This window comes from Hypomesus transpacificus, chromosome 5 (genome assembly GCF_021917145.1).
Source record: "Hypomesus transpacificus isolate Combined female chromosome 5, fHypTra1, whole genome shotgun sequence".
In the NCBI taxonomy this organism is placed as follows: domain Eukaryota; kingdom Metazoa; phylum Chordata; class Actinopteri; order Osmeriformes; family Osmeridae; genus Hypomesus; species Hypomesus transpacificus.
Genome location: NC_061064.1, coordinates 4,806,747 through 4,826,132, shown reverse-complemented (window position 1 = coordinate 4,826,132; position 19,386 = coordinate 4,806,747). Strand labels below are relative to the sequence as shown.

General features: G+C 47.7%; 1 protein-coding gene across 1 annotated transcript; it reads right to left on the bottom strand.

The window, feature by feature from the left end:
- Positions 1-10,536: 10,536 nt before the first annotated feature.
- Positions 10,537-17,936, bottom strand: fgf13b (fibroblast growth factor 13b). Its single transcript, XM_047020936.1, has 5 exons — positions 17,740-17,936; positions 12,470-12,580; positions 12,078-12,181; positions 10,856-11,054; positions 10,537-10,673 (listed from the first exon to the last, which is right to left on the bottom strand). The coding sequence occupies exons 1-5, from the start codon at positions 17,780-17,782 to the stop codon at positions 10,537-10,539; spliced, it is 594 nt and encodes a 197-aa protein (XP_046876892.1). The 5' UTR covers positions 17,783-17,936.
- Positions 17,937-19,386: the final 1,450 nt, after the last annotated feature.

Genomic DNA, 19,386 nt, shown 5'->3' with positions numbered 1-19,386 from the left:
CTGGTTTCCAAGAAACCAATGCACATACGGTATAATGCTTGACAGCTCGCAAGGTTCTTTCAAACATGGACAACAGACGAACATTGCTTCAGGTGATGCAAGACATGATTGTAATGTTTATGATATCGTTCATTGTCAAAGGCTCCTCTCAGGAACTCCTCCACTCATGCACACACACCGCTAGGCCTGACGCCCGTCTAGTTTCAATGGAAAGAATTTTTCGCTATGGTGTTTTAACTCATCTCGATCCCCCAGTGTAAACATTGTGTCAGGACTGGAGATAAACATTTCCTGGTGTCTGGGTAACACTGTGTTTTGTTATGTGACCATCGAACCTACTTCAGCATTGGCTAGCTGTCCTTGGTTATTCCAACTGTTAGACACAAAGAAGAGGGCTTTCTTTCGTGAATGTGTAGCTTTCAAAGCCAACAGCAAAATAGATGCGCATTTCCTTCATGCCAGACCTGGAAATCACAAACTCCTGGAATGATTCAAACCTTATCGAATCATCCTTCATTGAATCACAGAGTATATTTTAGTTGAGACCCATTCATCCTGTCTGATTTAACAGCTGAACAAATCCATCTCCTCTTCAGATGCTCCGACGGAGATAAAAGCTGAAGGGGATCTGGAAAGCATCGGGTGTGTGGTTAGATGTGCTATCCCCTTTGCACGTTCCGCAGGGTAATTAATCAACAGTTTCAGATAGGAATGCTGCTTTTGCACTTGAAGTGGATGCTTGTCAGTCCTTTGTGCTTATGTACTGTAGCATGCTGTCAGGTGGGCTCCGTTCCAGTCAAATACAGGAGCCATGTTGGCCTCTGTCACTCTCTCCACCTCTCTCTCTCTCTCTCTCTCTCTCTCTCTCTCTCTCTCTCTCTCTCTCTCTCTCTCTCTCTCTCTCTTTCTCTCTCTCCTCTCTCTCTCTCTCTCTCTCTCTCTCTCTCTCTCTCTCTCTCTCTCTCTCTCCCTCTCTCTCCCTCTCCCTCTCTCCCTCTCTCTCTCTCTCTCTCTCCCTCTCTCTCTCTCTCTCTCTCGCTCCTCCTCTCTCTCTCTCTCTCTCTCTCTCTCTCTCTCTCTCTCCCTCTCCCTCTCCCTCCTCCCTCTCTCCCTCCCTCCCTCTCTCTCTCTCTCTCTCTCTCTGTCCCTCCCTCTCTCTGTATGTCATCTTAAACAGGTCAGATTCCTTTCTTCTCTCTCCCTGCTGTCTATGGTACCACCCTGTTGTGTGTGACAGCTATGATTTGTGGAGCTGTCGGAGAGACCGGCTGTAAACCCCTGGGTTAAGTACTGCACACACTGACCCAGTGGTGCTACATTCTAGTCCCACTCATCACACACCAACAAAACACTTACATGATAAACACCCATCATCTGTTGGAAACAGGGTAGAGGGGGAAGTGGATGGCTGTCACACAACTGAAGTAGCGTGATGGGTATTTATTTGAGGATTGCAGTAAGGGTTGCATACCATGCAAATAGCTTGAGTTAACATAGCACTGAATATGGTGCAATAGGACAAGCATCAGAAGGGCCAACTAGAGTCAGGACTGTGTGTTGTGTTTCATTGGAGTGGATGTGTGTGCCTGTTCTGACAGTTGGGGAATGATTTGTTTGTGAAGATTGCTAGAATCTAGACAACCACTTGATCCTCTGAATGTTTAGGTGGTTCCAGGGAGTCAGTTTCAGGTCTTATTAGAATGGGGTTAAGACAGAGACACCCCCCCCCCCACCCCCCCCACCCCCCCCCCCCCCCCCGTCCTGAAAACATCGACCCCACAGAACAGATGGAAGAAAACATGAAGATGTTGAATTGAAGAATGCCACCCCCCTGCTTTTACGGGGGGTGTCTGCCTGTGAGGCTTTAGTTTGGCAGATTGTTCCAGGTTTGGAGTTTGCTCACCTCCCAGTTCCACTGGTCACATAAGCTCAGCAGTCACTGTGTATCAGGAAGAACCACTCAGTATAGTTGGTGTTGTTGTGAACACAAAACAGAGGAAATCTTCTCAGAGCAGTGTGTTAACCTCGAGTGGCCAAAGACGTAAGGGGGGCGGACCCTGAACTGGACCCTGAAAACCCTGTGAAGAACTGTAAGGCTGTGTTTACAGTTATGCGCAATAGAGTAAACCTCCACCTTCTTTAAACTGTTTACTTTATACTGGATATCAAACCAAACAGAGAACTTGAGTGTAAGAGACATTCCAACTCAAAGCTCAGACATCCAGACACTGTTTTATGGATGTTTTACTGCACAACTGCCCTTGCTTCTTCTTTGTCAACAAAGCACTTCAAAAGCAGGCACAATGGACTGTTTTTGTAGAGATCTGCTTTAAAAGACTTTCTCTTCTCTATTGTTATGATTAGTGCGGGAGTAAATCCTGGGTCAAGTTTGAACGTTTTTTCCTCTCTCTAAAAACAATTTCTATTTGCACTGTGTCACACCCGTTGAGTGTGAAAAACACAGCCCAAAGTATTTTTCGGGTCATTGTTGTCAGGGCGGTAAGTCAGCATTTTCATGACATTCCTGTGGTCATTCTGAATGGACGGCCACCCTGGCTGGACGCTGGAGTCTGGCTGGATGTTGTGGAGTGGAGGTGGGGGGGTAGAGGGTGGTCAGGGCTGGGAGAGTAACGATCAGAAGAGGAAACAGGAAGACTAAGCTCAGCTGCATCAAACAGCAGGCCAGCAGTCAGCACACAGCCCTGGAGGTCCCCACTCAGCAACGACACACAAGAACGAGAGCAGGCAGCATATCTCTCTGGCTCTGGCTCTGTCCCTCCCCCCCCCCCCCCCCCCCCCCCCCCCCCCCCCCCCCCTGCCTCACAGCCTCTCTCTCCCCCTGTCTTTCCCCTTCTCTCTCTCGTTCAGAAAACAACATGCTTCAAGGGGTTCCCATGGAAACGCCACAACAAAGTGCCACCCCGATGGGCACCGTGACAAACATGCCAACCGTGGGAGTGAAGCCTCTGCCCGCTGCTGTCGCTGGGAGAAAACGCCTGCTTTGTTCTGCCACAACACAAGCTCGGCGACACAGAAAGACGGGCCCTGTTCTAAACCGACCCCTGATCCCTTCTCCGTGGACTCTATTGTGGATCTCAAAGGGAGTTGAAGGATCCAAGAGCACTGCTACAGGCTCAATCTCACTCGTTTGGATGTCCAACCCCTTTCAGTTTCACCCCTGCGTCTGGGGATGAGGCCAGGGGTTGGTTTTAGACAGGGCCATAGTCTTAATTCAATCATCTGAAGGGTCATGGACAGTGTAACTGTGAAAGGGTCTGCCTTCAATCTAACTAACTGGAAGGATCATCTGGAGCATGGCTCCCTGTGTGACTTGGCCATCAGCTTCATTATTCACACAGTGAGCCGAATCCCACACAAGTTTGAAACGTGACCCGTCTAGCCTTGCCTATGTGATGGTGAGAGTATGTAATTCCTTTCAACACTGAAGAGTGGGTTAGTGTGTAGCAGTCATTTTGCTGCATATTTTATTCCCACGGGCCACCGTGGACCTCAGGCGTACAGGCAAACGATCTCTGACTTGACATTTAGAGCAGACAGTCACACATGCACGTCAACATTCTGTACAAAACACATTTCATCTGGCAGGAGCTGGAGCCCTCTCCAAATGACATGGCCGGGTTAATTATAGTTTCAGTTAATATGACATAATGGCCAAGTCATGACCAGATGTGCTGGGGTTTCCTGAATACCGCCTGGGTAAAACTGAGTCACTGAAACATACCGTTTGAAAGCATGAGGTCATTCTCAGCCAATGGCGGATGAGAGTTGGAGGCCTGGGAGCGAGAGGCGTTGAGGAGCATGTGATGAAAACCTTCAACTGTTAGGATGCACCAATCGGGGAGCGCCAGCAGAGGGGATGCTGGGTGATTGTGGCGTGTGTGGCGGAGCTGAGGCAGAGGACAGGAAGGCTGGGCTCCATCCTCACACAGGGACTCCACAGGATCCACGTCCTTCAGATTCTTATAAGAAACCAACTCTCTCTTTTCTGTCTCTCTCTCTTCTCACTTTTCTCTCTGTCTCTCTCGCTCTCCCTCTCTCTGTCTCTCTCCCTCTGTCTCTTTCTCACTTTCTGTCTCTCTTTCTCTCTCTCTCTCTCTCTCTCTCTCTCTGTCTCTCTCTCTCTCTCTCTCCCCACACACAAACATACCCACTTACACACACACAGACAGGTAGATTCCTCCCCTCTTGGCACCGGGCCTGGTGATGGCAGTTAACCCCCCCTCCACCTGTTCCTGCAGGTGTTCAGCATGCAAACACCAGGTTCTCATCGAGGCTCTGGCCTGTGCTTCTTCTATATCCAATATATATGATGACAGATTTTTATGCATCGTGCAAATCTGCAATGAATCAACATCCTGTACAAGAGGGCATTGCTGAAAGACACGAATCACACATACACACACAATCTCACACACACACACACGGCATTTCATTTGTAGAGTATTTCATACAAAGAAAAGTGCAATTTAAATTAGTTGTCTTGCCAGGCAAAACGTAAGTAGGCTGGCCAGATGAAAAAAATCAATTGTCTTTAGTAATGCACTTTAATCATACAATGCCAAATGGCCAGTTGCAATTTAGAGTTTAGTCTCTCTTTTGTTTATTGGACAGTTGCACTTTGTCTAAACTGAGACCCCAATTCCCCTCTGAGTCAGAGAGAGAATGACGAGAGAAATAAAGGATGTCAGAGAGGATGAGACAGACAGACAGACGGAGTGAGAACAAGAGAGAGAAAGGAAGTGAATGAGAAAGAAGGAGAGCAGGAAGGAGGGAGGAAGACAGGACAGAGGAAAACAGATCTGATTTAGATTAGGGATAAACTGAATAAAGTCAAGCTTTTTCCATTCAGCTTGATATGGGGGATGGGCAGACAGAAATAAATCATCTACGTTGTATATACAAAGGACAGCAGCTGAATTCCCCTCATCCATCTCCCTGTGGGGATCTGACAGGCCTCTGTCTATGGGACCAAGAGAGATGGCTACCCTGGCCCAGCAGCAAGCCCTGGCCTCTGGATCCCTCCACGCCCTCACACAGGGAAGGGATGGAGCTTTAAGAAGTGTTTACTCACTACCGACTAAAACCATACCAGAGAAGCCAGTACATCACACATCCAGCCAATCCTGGTCGGAATACAAAGCAGGCTGCTGGGAGAATGGGTGTGTGTGTGTGTGTTTGGAAGGATGTGTGTTTCTGAGTCACTGTATGGTTTTTCCCCCCTGACATCGCACCTCGGCTGAGAGACATACAGTCAGGGCCAGAGGTCCAGGGAGAAAGGAGCTGATGCCAGAGAGAACACTGCCAACATGGGCACTTGTTTGCTCTCCAACCGCTTACCTCGGACTGCATTGATTCAACCCAGCTGCAAACCCCTCCTGGTCATGAAGTCAGGGTCGGAGTTTGTTGGCAGTCCCATGAAACTGATCTATTTGAGGCGGATCTATTTCTGCTTTCAAGAAACCTCTCTTTTAGAGAGGTACTCCGGCTCCTCTGGGTCTCCATGATGTCATCGTGAGGTGGCTGAGCTGGATTTGTGTTACTTGTCCAAGCAGCAAGCCCTGGCTTCCCAGAATCCATCTCAGCAAACACCGATTTTAGTTTAGCTTTAATCAAGGTTCAGAAGGAGGAAACCACACCCCTTGACTTTGATCGACCAATCAAAGTATTCCACACACCTGACACCCATCTGCTTGTCACCCACATGACTCAGACCAGTCAATAGAAGACCTAAATACCACCATGATCTGCTGTCATTCCTGTGTTTGTCCTGTCAGATCCCTCTCTCCATCTCCCCCTCTGTGCTCCACCTCCCTTCCTGGGGTCCAGGAACCCTGTCTACTGAGCCCCAAGACGCCTGGCTCACCCCCAGGACTCCTCTGCCGGTCTTCTGCCTGGAGGACTCTCATCCGTTTATACATTCATCCATTCCCTCAGGTCAAACGACTTTACCTACTCTATTGTCTGCGTGATCTTTGAACTTGCGAACGAGGCTTGGTTCCTGATTACAGCCTCCTTTGTCTGAATGGCCCTGAGAAGCTGAGACTCTGCTGGCCACTGGCCACTACACAGGGCCACATCCACAACACTGCCTCTGGACCTTGACCTCTTTATCCACTCACAGCCAAAGAGACAGAGCCTAAACAAATACGATGTTCAGGAGGAAGGGAGGGGGAGGGCTGGGTGGGGGAACTGCAATAAGTGGTGGAGGGTTGTCTGATTAAGAAGAAATACAGCAGGAAGGAGCTCCCGATCTGACCTTGGCATGGAACACTGGCATTGGTGATTTCCGTTGACATTCCCCCCGGTAACCTGCTGACCAATCACTGTCCTCCCCATCAGAAGACAGGGAAAATTAGCTAAGTGCAGCAGATGTCCCAGAGAGAGTTCAGCTCCACCTGATCCAGTGCAGATCCGCTCATCATTCGCAGTCACCACGCTGCATATAGACAGCAGAACATTGTCTCATCGCTAACGTTTCACTACTTCTGTTTACTTATCAGGCATTTATATCAGAGAATCCCCAGCATCTCTAGTTATTTCCAAGTGAAAGGACTTAATGTGTACACTTTGACATTGAAACATATAAAAGATGCTTTCACATGCTCTTTCTAAACGGCATCCCCTGAGCAGTATTTCCTAACAAAGACATTGCCATGCTATGGCTGGGAGAATGTGGCTTTGCGCATTAGCTCTCCTATCATGTTCCACTTTCTCATCTGGACTGCAGCCAAAGCCATATTGCTGCTGGTGCTGAGGCCTGAGGGGAGCGGAGAGGAGAGGCGGCCGGCAGACAGGGAGGACAAAGCTAAATGGAGTCATTCCCCGAAACAGAGGCCAACTCATTTGACTGTTGGAGTTGTAACCCAATTACTCCCAGGCCACATGTTCTTAAAGCAGGGGCGTTGCATGAGGAAAGCCCTCTTCAGATTCTCCAACATTTGTCCATAAAAATAAAAATAAATGGAAAAAGTGTAGTAAGTGTTATTCCATACAGCCCACTACTAGTGCTACCTCCAAAAGTACAGTATGGGCCAAGGGCCAGGGGTTACTCACAGTAACTGTCAGTTTACTAAACCTTCAGCTGAAGACAGGACACAATAAGAATCCACAATAAGAAAAGCGTTTGACCCCCCTAATTAAGATTTGGACCCCCCCAAAAGTGGTAGGTCAGGGGGGGGGGGGGGTCGATACATTTTTATATTGTTCTTAGCTGTAATTGTAAACATTACTTTACGCCCTGGAAAAAGTGAACCCCCCCGATTATCATTGTATAACTATCACTCTGGGGATGTGGTTTGGGTGAGCCCGATGAAGAGGAATTAATGATGTGAGACTGAGTTGACGACACAGAGAGCTGCTGCCTCTGATCACCACCATCTCCCTGTGCACACATACTCCTGGGTGCCTCTGTCCCTTCTCCCTCCATCTCCCTCCCTTCCCTCTCTCTCTGTCTCTGTCTCTCTCTCTCTCTCTCTCTCTGTCTCTCTCTGTCTCTCTCTCTCTCCATGCCTCCCTTAGTTCTCTCTCCCTTTCCTTTTTTCACCTCACCACCTTTTATGACTCCTTGTATTGTTACATGAAAGCACAGCAGGACAGTATATTTATATATTTTTTACAGATTCAATAATACTGGTTCTCAATACTTTCTGAACTACCTTAAAGGTAACCTTTAGAGGAATCGTCTTTATCAATGTGGCAACAAGCACAAAGGGAAAACATAACATAAACGTTATGAATATTACCTTTATTATTGCACTTCCAACTATTAAGTGAAGCGACTGCACTGTTTAATGTGTAGCTACGTTCTACACATTAAATTCCAAGATAATGTAATTATGCAACATTACAATGCAGAATGTGGTTCATGATCGCTACCTGGTGGACATAATGTTATCCTGCGTGGTTGTGAAGGAAGCAGCAATCTGTCAATGTTTGTGGGTGCCTCTTTCGTAGGACATAATTCCTGTCCTATTTCTTCATCTGTTTATTGTGAGAATGAGAACCGAATTATACGTTTTGTTTGGTAAGTGGCGGGTCTTTAGCATCTCACAAAATCCTTCATGCATTTGCTTTGCCATCGCACCTAACTTCCAAAATATGTAGTAGCACTAACTTGCCACTAGGTTAAATCCAGCCCTACAGTAATGTGTTCCCTGCATGGCCACAATATTCTATTGTTACATCCCTCAATAATTGTTCATTTTTAGTTTCTAGACGATTACATTGACAGAATACACACCTACAAAGCTAAGTGTAAGCAAGTACAAAACCACATACAGACACTCACACACAAATACAAGAAATGCATAATGACTGACTGGAGAGCTCGAGAGCCTTGATCATCCAACCACACGCTGCACTCACAAGAATGATGAGACTGATTATAGTGTTTCTTGATGATTATGATGAACTGACGATGAACAGCAGAGCTTGAAGAATGACCAGTATTAACGCTGCGGCTGCAGTTTTGATCCTGTGTGCTGCAGTATGTGCCTTCATGCTACAGCGTCCTGTACGCTACAGTATACGGAACTTATTTTCTGGCGACGAATTGGCTCAATATCTTTTGAAGTATATTTATGTCCCTGGAGATGTGCCAAGCTTTGATCTGTAGTACAATAAATGTCTCCAGTACAAACAATGACAAGTTGTATTCTGGGTAAGATCAATCTATTTCACTCTGATTAGGCACATGTTGTTCCTTCCAAGATGCCTCCTGAGCATTTTGTCTGTGATCTAATAAAGTTAAATCAACCAAAATGTAATTGTCTTCCTGCAGGCCCATGTGCCCATGCCTGCCAAGAGTAGACCATATCCCTATATTCTTACTAGTATTGGCCGGGTTTCCCAGATTCGTTAAGAAGCTCTTAACGCTAAGAGCTTGTTAAAAAACGTTCTAAGAGCGTTTTAGAGCGCCCTTAGAACATGCTTAAGACGCTCTTAGCGTTAAAAGCTTCTTTACGAATCTGGGAAACCCGGCCATTAAATGTATTGACTTCATTGGATGGATCACCCTCCCCCCCCCCCCCCCCCCCCCCAAGATCTTTTTTAAATTACAGTGCTATTAAGACACATAAAGTGTGTAATCAAAGTGTAACAAGCAGTGTAATAATATAGTTCATGCATTGTATGCGCCAACCCACTAAGCTAAAGGCTCACCACTGGCCAGCCTTGGAATCTAACCCTCCATCGCTGGGTGTCTAAGTCCTTCTGACCACAGCCACTTCCCTCTGGGGCCATCTGCCTGATTCATCCAAAAGCTATGATGGAAGACAGGCTGTGTATGTATATGAGTGTGTGTGTCTGTGTTATAGGAGGTCAGACAAACTCAACTAAAAGGAGGAGGTTGACAGATGAACAGTTTCCATACAAAGGGGTTTATTTCGTATATCTCTCATGTACACATTGGCTATGAAAGGTGTGTAAGGGGAGGGGGTGGGGAGGTGGGGGGGGGGGCAGAGGGAGGGGGGGGCTGTGCTCGGGTGCCCCCACCTCTACTCTGCCCTGGCATCTCTAGGAGGTAGAACAGAGGAAGAAATACACACTCACTGTCACACTGCCCTTCATTCCTTTACTGGGGGCGGGGGGGGGGGGGGGGGGGGTCAGGGGGTGTGTGTGTGGGGTAAAGTGGTGGTTGGTGGTGGGGGGGGGGGGGGGGGGGGGGGGGGGGGGGGGTGGGAAGGGGAGAGGTGTACCAGTACTTGTGATAAACCTGGCTTGCACACCAATAACGACAATGACCTGTGTACATGCATGCATTGTATCTCTTAACTGTAAGCCTGAGGGACTAAATCACATGGACGTGTGTGTTGGTGTGTGTTCAGAAGTTAGCTATTTCAACATGGGAGCGTAGACGTACTGCAGCCTCACAGTAAAACATATGAATGACTGGTTTAGATACTAAATTGTCCATTCTACTTAAAAAAGGGAGAACAAATTCCACTTTCTATCATCTCCCCCTATCATACTTTCTCTCTCCTTCCTATTTCTTCCTTTTGAAAAAACCATTGAGGGAAAACACATTGAGTCTTTGGTACACAGGAACACTAATTTCATTGGCTATGCAGAAGCTCCATAGGAATGTCAGACAGGAGATCTGATTGGTTGTTCATAGTGTACCTGGGAGGGTGTCACTCAGTCACTCGTCCTCTCATGGCTAATCAACAATCACAGTTTAAACACATAGCATGCCCTTTCAATGTGTGTGTGTATGTTTGTGCTAATGTGTATGTCTGTATGTGTGTATGTGTGTGTGTGTGTGTGTGACCTCCGTCTCTGTCTCTGTTCCAGGCCGGGGGAGAGATGGTTTCCGATTAGGCCCAGGGAGAAGCAGCGACAGGCCTGCAGCAGGGCTCAGCATCACCTCCTCCCACGCCCAGCAGAGACAGGGGGGACTGGACAGTATATACATCAGTCACAGTGGTAGTCAATAAAGACCAGGCTAACTCCTCTGCCACACACACGACCCATGTGTATGTGAGTGTGTGTGTGTGAGCGAGCGTGTGTGTCTGGAGGTTATGTGGACTCGTGGTCTGGAGTCTTGCCTCCTCCGTTGAGCATGGCGGACGCGCTGCGGCTCTTGGTGGGCGTCCCGCTACCGGAGCGGGAGAACTCTGTCAGGTCATGGAGGGACGGCTCCCGGTACATGGCCACTACAGACAGGCAGACAGGCAGACAGACAGACAGACAGGCAGACAGACAGGCAGACAGGAAGAAAAAAAAAGACACACATTAAGAGCTAGGACAATGTAAGCCAGAACTAGACCACATTCACGTAGGCTTCAATAACAAGTCTAACTGGACCTGATAAGAATGCACAGCGAGGCCCCCTCACCTTTGAGTGGTTTTGGGATGAAGTGGGCGGCGGCCTTGTTCTTTTTGACGTGGTTTCCCTTCATGACCACGCCCTCCTTGTTGAGGCCCAGGTACCAGGCCCGCCCACTCTGCTGCTGTCTGTACTGCATGGAGGAGTAAGTCACGTAGTAGTTCTCAAACACAGACTCCTTAAACTTACACTCTGGTGTGAAGTGCTCCTGGGGGAGAGAGAGAGAGAGAGAGAGAGAGAGAGAGAGAGAGAGAGAGAGAGAGAGAGAGAGAGAGAGAGAGAGAGAGAATGAGAGAGAGAGAGACAGAGACAGAGAGAGAGAGAGAGAGAGAGAGAGAGAGAGAGAGAGAGAGAGAGAGAGAGAGAGACAGAGAGAGGCAGACAGAGAGAGAGAGAGAGAGAGAGAGAGAGAGAGAGAGAGAGAGAGAGAGAGAGAGAGAGAGAGAGAGAAGAAAGAGAGAAGAAAGAGAGGAAACAGATGGAGAAAGAGAGATATATACGATAAGAGAGATAAGGACGGGGAATGAGTTCACCCTGTCAGATGTCTCAATTGTATACCAGTGATCCAATCAGATCCCTACATCCACACGTCACCCTGACTTCACAGGACATGCGGATCTCTCTCACACCGACACGCAATACACACACACACAAACACATCTACACTCACACACAAACACATCTACACACACACACAAACACGACACTGGTAGACTTGGATCAATAACCTCATTGACAACGATCAATACTAAACCTCAGTCCGGCTCAAATATGGCCATGGAGAAAAGTGTACCTGTCAACACCAAAGAGAGTGTTGTGTGATCCACACACACACCTACGCACACAGGTCAAACATTTGCATATTCCTTATGCATGGGTCTCCATGGTAACGGGCAACTCCAGAGAATACAAACCATGTATCAGTTCAAGATGGCTTTCAGGAAGAGAGACAGAGAGAGAAAGAGAGAGGGGGGAGAGAGAGCTACAGATATACGCATGCAGAGTGAAGACAGATTGAGTGTCTGAGACATTGATTAGAGTTTAGAGCACGCCCAGTAGAGATGAATGGGGGAGAGCCCGGGCAGAGATTAAGTGTGTGTTTTCATGCCATGACATATGAACATGACATATAAATATGGATCGAATAATCCGCATAATGTGTACATGCATGTGTGCATGCGTGCGTGTGTGTCGGAGAGTGTGTGTTGCAGGCAGAGAAGAGGGAGCTTACAGAGGTGTAGAGGAAGCCCTCGTTGTTCATGGCCAGGTAGAGTTTGGTCTGGACCCCCTGGATGGCCACCACACGAAGTCCCACCGGAATCAGGTTGAACACGGCTACGACACGCAACGCAGGAACCAGAAAGGTCGAACGACACACGAACCAACATTGCGTGAGAATGTATGAAAACAAATAGAAGGCAATGCCTAATAGGCTATACCAACTGCGGCCTAACTAATAGGCCATGGAGGCCTATCTCCAGTCATGTAGAGCCACAGGATTTCCAGCATGAGAAGGCCTGATGTCCTGTGCCCTGGGCCTATCTTCACAGGGCTCTAGGCTAAGCCCTACCAAGCCACTAGTCAGTTAAGAGCTGTAGGCTGAAGGTGGAGCAGGGGCCCTACCAAAGCTGTTGTCCTCGTCCTTGGTGCCATCGATGGTGCCATCTGCCTGCAGCCGCAGGTGGAAGCCCTGCCGGCTGGACAGCCTGGTGACGATGCCCTTCAGTTGGGGCTCTGGAGCAGAGGTGGCGTCCGGAGGGGAGGGAGGGGAGGAAAGGGGGTGGAGGAGAGGGAAGGGGGATGAAGGGGAAAGGAGGGGGGTGGAGAGAAAGACAGAGAAATATTGACAAGATGTCAGATTGGTGCATACAGAAAAGATGCTCTGGTTGTCTGTGCGAAGGGGTCGGAGGTTTGTATGTTGGGGTGGTGGGAGACGTCAATGGATGAGTTGTGCGGTCTGTGAGCGTGGGTGGGTTTTTTAGGAGGTTTCTGATGGAAACCACTGACTTTGGCACAGTATTGCGCTGTGCCTGGTTCCCATCTGTCAGAGGCATGCAGGGACTAGTCCCCCACTCAGTGATCTGCAGCTGTGCTGCTGTGCTGCGTTATGAAAGCTTTTCTCCATCATTCATCCTCATAAAAACAATCCTGAATAGGAACTGGAGGTGGACGGGTGAATGGCTATGAGGAGGATTATGGCTTTGAGAAAAATGATTGTGATTATGCTTCTGCTTAAAATGATGGTGATGGTGGGGATGTTGACGAAGTTGGTGGCGACGATGAGGAGGGGTGGAGGAGGGGGATGAAGATGACAGTCCTTCAGGCCAGTCGCATAAACAGATTCCTCTCAGTAGCAGACCTGGTGGTCGCCTTCTCTTCCGTTTCGTCCTCGAGCCAAACAGTTTGACGCGCGAGAACACGTTCAGTTTGCTCGGTTTCTCAGCCGTCCCTTTGCTGTTACTGGGGCTGCTCGCACCATGGCAGGCAATCGCCTTTTTGCGCTCACTCGCCTGCCTCCTCTGCCGAATGAGGGAGCTGGCGATTGCCGCGGCCATAGCCAGCTTGGCGGCTTGGTGTGGCAAACGTCCCGTGAGAAAAGTCCAATTCCACTCCTCACCAGACAATAAAAACTGCACGTGGAAATCTAATTAATATCATTGTCTCATAGTATAACCGATTATAATCCATCGTAGTGTGCAGGTGCGGTGATTAAGTCATCCTGGGAAAAAAAACTGGTCTGACAACCTGTTTATAACCACTGTATAAGCTTCTGGATGTCCCGGACAGATGAGCCTCGCGCATTAGGCGGTGGGGATCAACAGCTAGTTGAACTGGTTTCTTGTTGATCACTGCAGCTTCTCCTGCGCGTAGGCTGCACCGACAGTGGTGCTCTCGCTCTCCGTGAGAAAAATGCAGTCGTCCAAATGTTTATCAATGAACCAACTCTTGGCTGGTAACCGAGGCATCTCCGCCGTTCACAGATCTGCTGCCACGCCTCTTACTGAGTACGAGGTGTACCGGGACTCGAGCCCTAAACACATCTGGCTTCATGTGTTTTCTGTGAGTCCCAAGCCCCCACGTGGCATGACAATCAAATGTTAAGCTTGGGCGAGAGCGAGAGAGCTAGAGGGAGAGAGAGAGAGAGTGGAGGGGATGGGAGGAGGGGGGGGGCTCATTTTGGTGCAGAGGTTCACCTCCCAAACTCTGGGATGAGCTGCGGCGTGCGCGCGGGTCGCAGAGCGAAGCTCTTCTGTCTAAAACAGAGTAAATAACCCACGGACAATGTTTACGCCGCTATACTGTCTTCTTCTCCTTGATAATTCTGAGAGAAAACACCGTCATCCCCTCCGCGTCCAAAGGGAACAGAACGGAGAGCACTAACATCGCCAAGGACTATACAGGACATCCGCTGACAGTTCACCGCTACCTAGGTAACTTACAGCCTAAATGTTCACACCACCGTCATCATCTTCATCCCCACCATAATCATCATCAGTATTCTCGTCGTGCTGTGCGTGTGGTAATCCCCCCACCCACCCCCAAACAGATGCACCAAGCAGAGACAGTGAATAATATCCTAACAGGCTAAAACAGTATCGGGGAGGGGGTGGGGGGGGGGGGGGTGAAAGACAGGTGGATTTATAGTAAGGACCTTAGGAGTCATACGTCTTTGCCATTATCATTACAATAATGTGTTGACATACTTGTGCAGTCCAGAGCTGGTTCACCCTACTTAAAAGTATAGGACTTGTACAACTGTAAGTAGCAAGTAGTAGCAAATCAGTTAAAGTTTGAATACAAAAATTCAGTCTGTATATATGTTCCTCCTGAACAGTCACTGGCCATAAACTTAAGATCAACTAAATACCAACTTCAGCACCACGGACAGCACTCAACTGGAAAGACAGCTGTTCGTTTGTTCGGGAGTTTATTCAATATAACATCAATAAAAAGAAACAACTTTGCCATATATCATTTTCATTCGGTCAGAGCCAACAGCAAAACGCTTTTAAAGTAGTATACTTTTGAAAGAACTGACAATTACCTGATGTCGATCTTCGAAGAGGGAAAGTCATGCTTTTCGCTCGGTGAGCCGTGAAGCCTTTTGGTCACTTTTATGTTCTCTTTTCTTATAACCAGTAAAAGAGAGACTTCCCAAGCTGAGAATTCTCAAAGGCCTCCCCTTCCATTAGGCCCGAGCGAGTGGTGATCGGAGATCATTATAGAGCCAGGCCATTATAGCACAAGTCCATTATGACATTAAAGGTTCATTAATGATTCATCTCAAGGACAGCATCGCTGATCGGACAGAAACCAATAATACCACCACCGGCCCCTAAGGCCCCGACCGTATAGGTAATAGCCTTTAGGAAACTTGTATACATCTGGACCTATAAAGAATTGTTCTAGATGCTGCCAAATGGCCTGTGTTCTCTCTTGTGGTCAAATTGACATATTTATTGAAAGTCTATATTGTCAACTCAAGCTATCAAATCCATACACCTGAGGATTGATAGTATGCTGAGGTAGACAATATTCTGGGCCTACTATAATGCTACAGCCGGGGAAGGCCAATTATATGACCGTCGGCCATTTCTTGGTTTTAGACAGAATCATCCGTTTGGTCTACTGTCCTCATCACAGAATTCCAAAGGACTGTAATCACAGAGCATAGTAGGCCAAAACCCCAGTGAAACAAGTTGAAACTATTAACTTGATTGTTGAGAGCCTAACTAATGCACCTGTGTTCTGTTCAATCTCCCCGTAGACCTGTGGGTGACTGCTGTTACATGATAGAGACACTAGATGGTGTCAGTGTACATACCTGGGTGCTAAGTGCTAAGAACTATAACATGGAGTGTGGTGTGTGTGTGTATTTGGGGGGGGGGGGGGGGGGGGAAGAGGGACGCCTCCACAACTAGGGGAGGGAACACTCTTCTCATTACCGCCTGATGAGAAGCCCTCAGGTGCAGGGTAGGGAGAGCCCCATCGTGGCCGAGCACATGGTAGGTTTGGTGGGCAGCAGCCTTCCAGGCAGCAGGGGGGCCTGTGGAGGGCAGGGTTGCCAGGGAGCAGGCTGTGGAGGGCATGGCTGCCAGGGAGCAGGCTGTGGAGGGCATGGCTGCCAGGGAGCAGGCTGTGGAGGGCATGGCTGCCAGGGAGCAGGCTGTGGAGCTGGGGAGCAGTGAGAGACCTCCATCTGGTGGACACACCTCCATCTGGAGCTGAGGACTGCCAATCCTGAGAGGCAGCGCTGGAGCTGCTCTCACAGACAGTGACCCGCTAGCCATCATCACTATGTCATACTTTACGAGATCAGATCTTTATTGTGTGTGTGTGTGTGTGTGTGTGTGTGTGTGTGTGTGTGTTTGTGTGTGTGTGTGGACGACACAAGGCCCATCGAGCCGCCATCTGTGGGCATCATTTTCTGATAGTTGGAGGATTGGCTTCAAGTCCTAAAGATAGCTCAGTGACAAACCACCACTACAAGACAACAGCATGACAGCCAACAAACCTAAATCGTGTAAGGGGATCAGAGACTACAGTCACATACTTCCTGTGTAGGGCAGTAGTATAGTGGTTAATGATGTTTAACTGTACACAGCCAAAACCCTGTCTGTCTGTCTGTCTGTCTGTCTGCTTTCTCACACCATTGCCCCCTGGTTCTCAAGGATGGGTAGCCTGGCTGGTCTTACTGTATGAACAATGACAAGAAAAACTACAGAAAATAACACCTACCCCTTCTCTCCCCTGAGATGAGAGTAATTAAGAGTTCTGGTATCTAATCAAATGAATCCTCCAGTTTATCTACTCTCTGGCCCCAACTGCTCCTTATTTAACGTCGTCAAACACAAGAATTAATTCACATTTTAATTAGTTTGAGTCTTTATCAACTTAATTCCCGACAATATTCTAAAAATACACAGGCTACTGATACCCTGGGACAATGGCTCAACCACACCTAACCCTGAGAGAAGGGGCTGGAGGAGGGAGGGAGATGAGAAATCCTGTGGAGGTAGAGAGAGTGGGATGGGGGAAGGGAGAGAGATGGAGGAGGGGAATAAACAGAAAGAAATAAAACAGAGAGAGAGAGGGTGGGAATGTGTGTGTGCGTGAGAGAGAGGGAAAGAGAGAGAGTTTCCTTTGCACCAAACTCAAGCATCCACCACTAGAATATCATTATAGTCCTCAAGAGTGACATTTGGGCTAGAGCACCATATGGCAAAAGTACATAACAAGAGTGTGGTTCCTCTCTGCTAGATGGTGTGTGCTGACTCCTTTATCATGGAGATGATAAATCACAACATGTTATTCTTTTTAAGAGCTCAATACACGTCAAAAGGATAAGTGCATTATTACTCTAGCAGCGTGGCCAGTAGCGCGTTATTGGTTCTACACGCTTTTCTTGACAGCCACATTCTGCTGACGTCAGGTGCATGAATGAGCCATTCCCTTTCCGTCTCTACTGTATGCACGTGATGGGATATCTCAGGCTACTCCCTTTCTGTCTCCATGGCAATGTAGTTTCCCAGTCTCCATTGCGGTGTTTCGCGTGGTGCCTTTAATCATGCCATAAAATACCAGAGGGAAATGTGTGTATTGACAGTAGCGCATGTTTTCTGGTGACGTAGGTAACCTACACATTTCATAGACTACTCCTGTCAGCATAAATATGACTACAGATCAAACTTTGTAATTAAAACAGTCGCCACGCTCCACTTTTAACTAAATATGGTGGTAAAACGTCGAAATCCTACCATAGTCGTAGCATAAAGCATACTTGCATTACAGTCATAAAGAAATAACATGAAACAAAATATTATTGTCTTAAAGATGTGCGCAGTAATGAAGTAAATTATCGGATCAATGTCCAGTGGGGTGTTTAATCTTACCTTTGTTTGCATCTTCCTTAGGTTTGGACGTTTTCCCACTCATAGAGCCCTTTGTTGGGTCTGGAAAGCTCAGTGGAAAACTTCAAACCCGCAGAAAAGCCGTAAAAATGGTGGGATCTCTTCAAACCCAGGGTGGAATTCTTCTTTCCCCTTGCGCTGGCGGAATGAAGAACAGTTTGGATCTATAGTAAAGCGCGCGCGCATACACGCTTTCATTCTCATGTACACACACACTCGCTAACACACTCGCTCCCCGTGTCTATCTCACAAACACAAAAACACATGCGCACAGGCTGGCATAATTCTGTTTTAGAAAGCATCATGTCCAATCCATCATTACTTTCTTGTTTAAGATACCAATTTCCTCCAAAATGAACAGCATCATGTATACAGAACATTTTCAAGAGTCCAATATTATTGACTGCGATGAAGTAACGAGGAAGCTTACCCCGCAGCATCCTCCAACCACGTTGGAGCACCGAGAGTCAGCGCAGTCACTATTCAACATCTTGGATGGCAACCAGTGGTTACGTAAATTCGTGGTGGGCAAATGAGTTGCAAGTATCAAGCTGGTAAGGGGCAGGACTGAACCGAAGCAAGTATAGAATGAACTGGCTTATTAGAATGATTAAACTGGCCAAAGCAGTTTCACAACACAAACCTTGCACTGATTTTCATATTAAATCCATGCATCCATTCATTGGGTTCATTCATAACAATGTGTCTGTTGTTCCTGTTGGTTTAGTGAATACAGTGCAATCAGTTAATCAGTTGTATGCCAGCCACCTGTTATTCGTTGTATGTCTTTGTATGGTGGTGACCAGTTGGTTTGGTGTTCCACTTCAGTTGTAGCACTCCACCAAAAGAACATACTTCTGGTCAAAAGGTGACAATTAGTTTGTATCTATCACCAACCTTGACCCGTGGACCACAGAGATGCCCTCCTGGTCTACAGGTGTACCGTTGAACTTGGTGAGTGTTAGACTGGAGTACAAACACAAGACACATAGAGAACATGTAGTTCTTAATGCCAATGACTGCTGCTCAGGTCCATTAGATTGAGCTGTTGATTGCTTCATTCCTTTTATGTTGGCCCTGTGCCTGACCTGCCACTTGACCCTGCCCTTCAGATTTAGAGCTCTCTGATTGGTGGAGATTATTTACGAGGGAGCCGACAGTTTGATGTGTATGGCACAAGGCCAAGCGAAGCTCTTGTCCATCAAAGAGTAATTTAGCTTCTCTCTGGAGGTTAGGTTACATGACGAATGGAACATGCCAACGTTTACGTAACACTGGAGTGCATTTTCCCCTACAACCCATTTTCCATGATTTCTACAGAACTCCTTCTAAAGTCATTGAAATATCCTTAGTCTTTTAAACTACTATATTACCATCAAGAACAGTGCAGAGTGGTATCATGCTGTTGCCCCCCCCCCCCACCCTCCACATCTAGTGAGGCTCAGCTAGAGAAACCTCAGATGACTGGTTGACTCATCATCTACTGGGCCTTGTGTAGGAGGACACTGGTTAGGCTGGTTGTAGTCTGGTCCTAGCACAGGACTGTTGACCACAGCTACCCCCTTATTCACTTCCTGGGGCAGAAGACCCTGCTATTACATTGGTCAATATTGAATGTGTTGCCCAACT

Excerpts from the sequence above, each read along its gene's own strand:
- fgf13b (XM_047020936.1), bottom strand. The coding sequence starts at position 17,782 with ATGAGTGGGAAAACGTCCAAACCTAAGGAAGATGCAAACAAAG. Across the intron at positions 12,581-17,739 it reads TAAGGAAGATGCAAACAAAG|AGCCCCAACTGAAGGGCATC; the intron begins GTAAGATTAAAC and ends CCTCTGCTCCAG. Across the intron at positions 10,674-10,855 it reads CATCCCAAAACCACTCAAAG|TGGCCATGTACCGGGAGCCG; the intron begins GTGAGGGGGCCT and ends GCCTGTCTGTAG.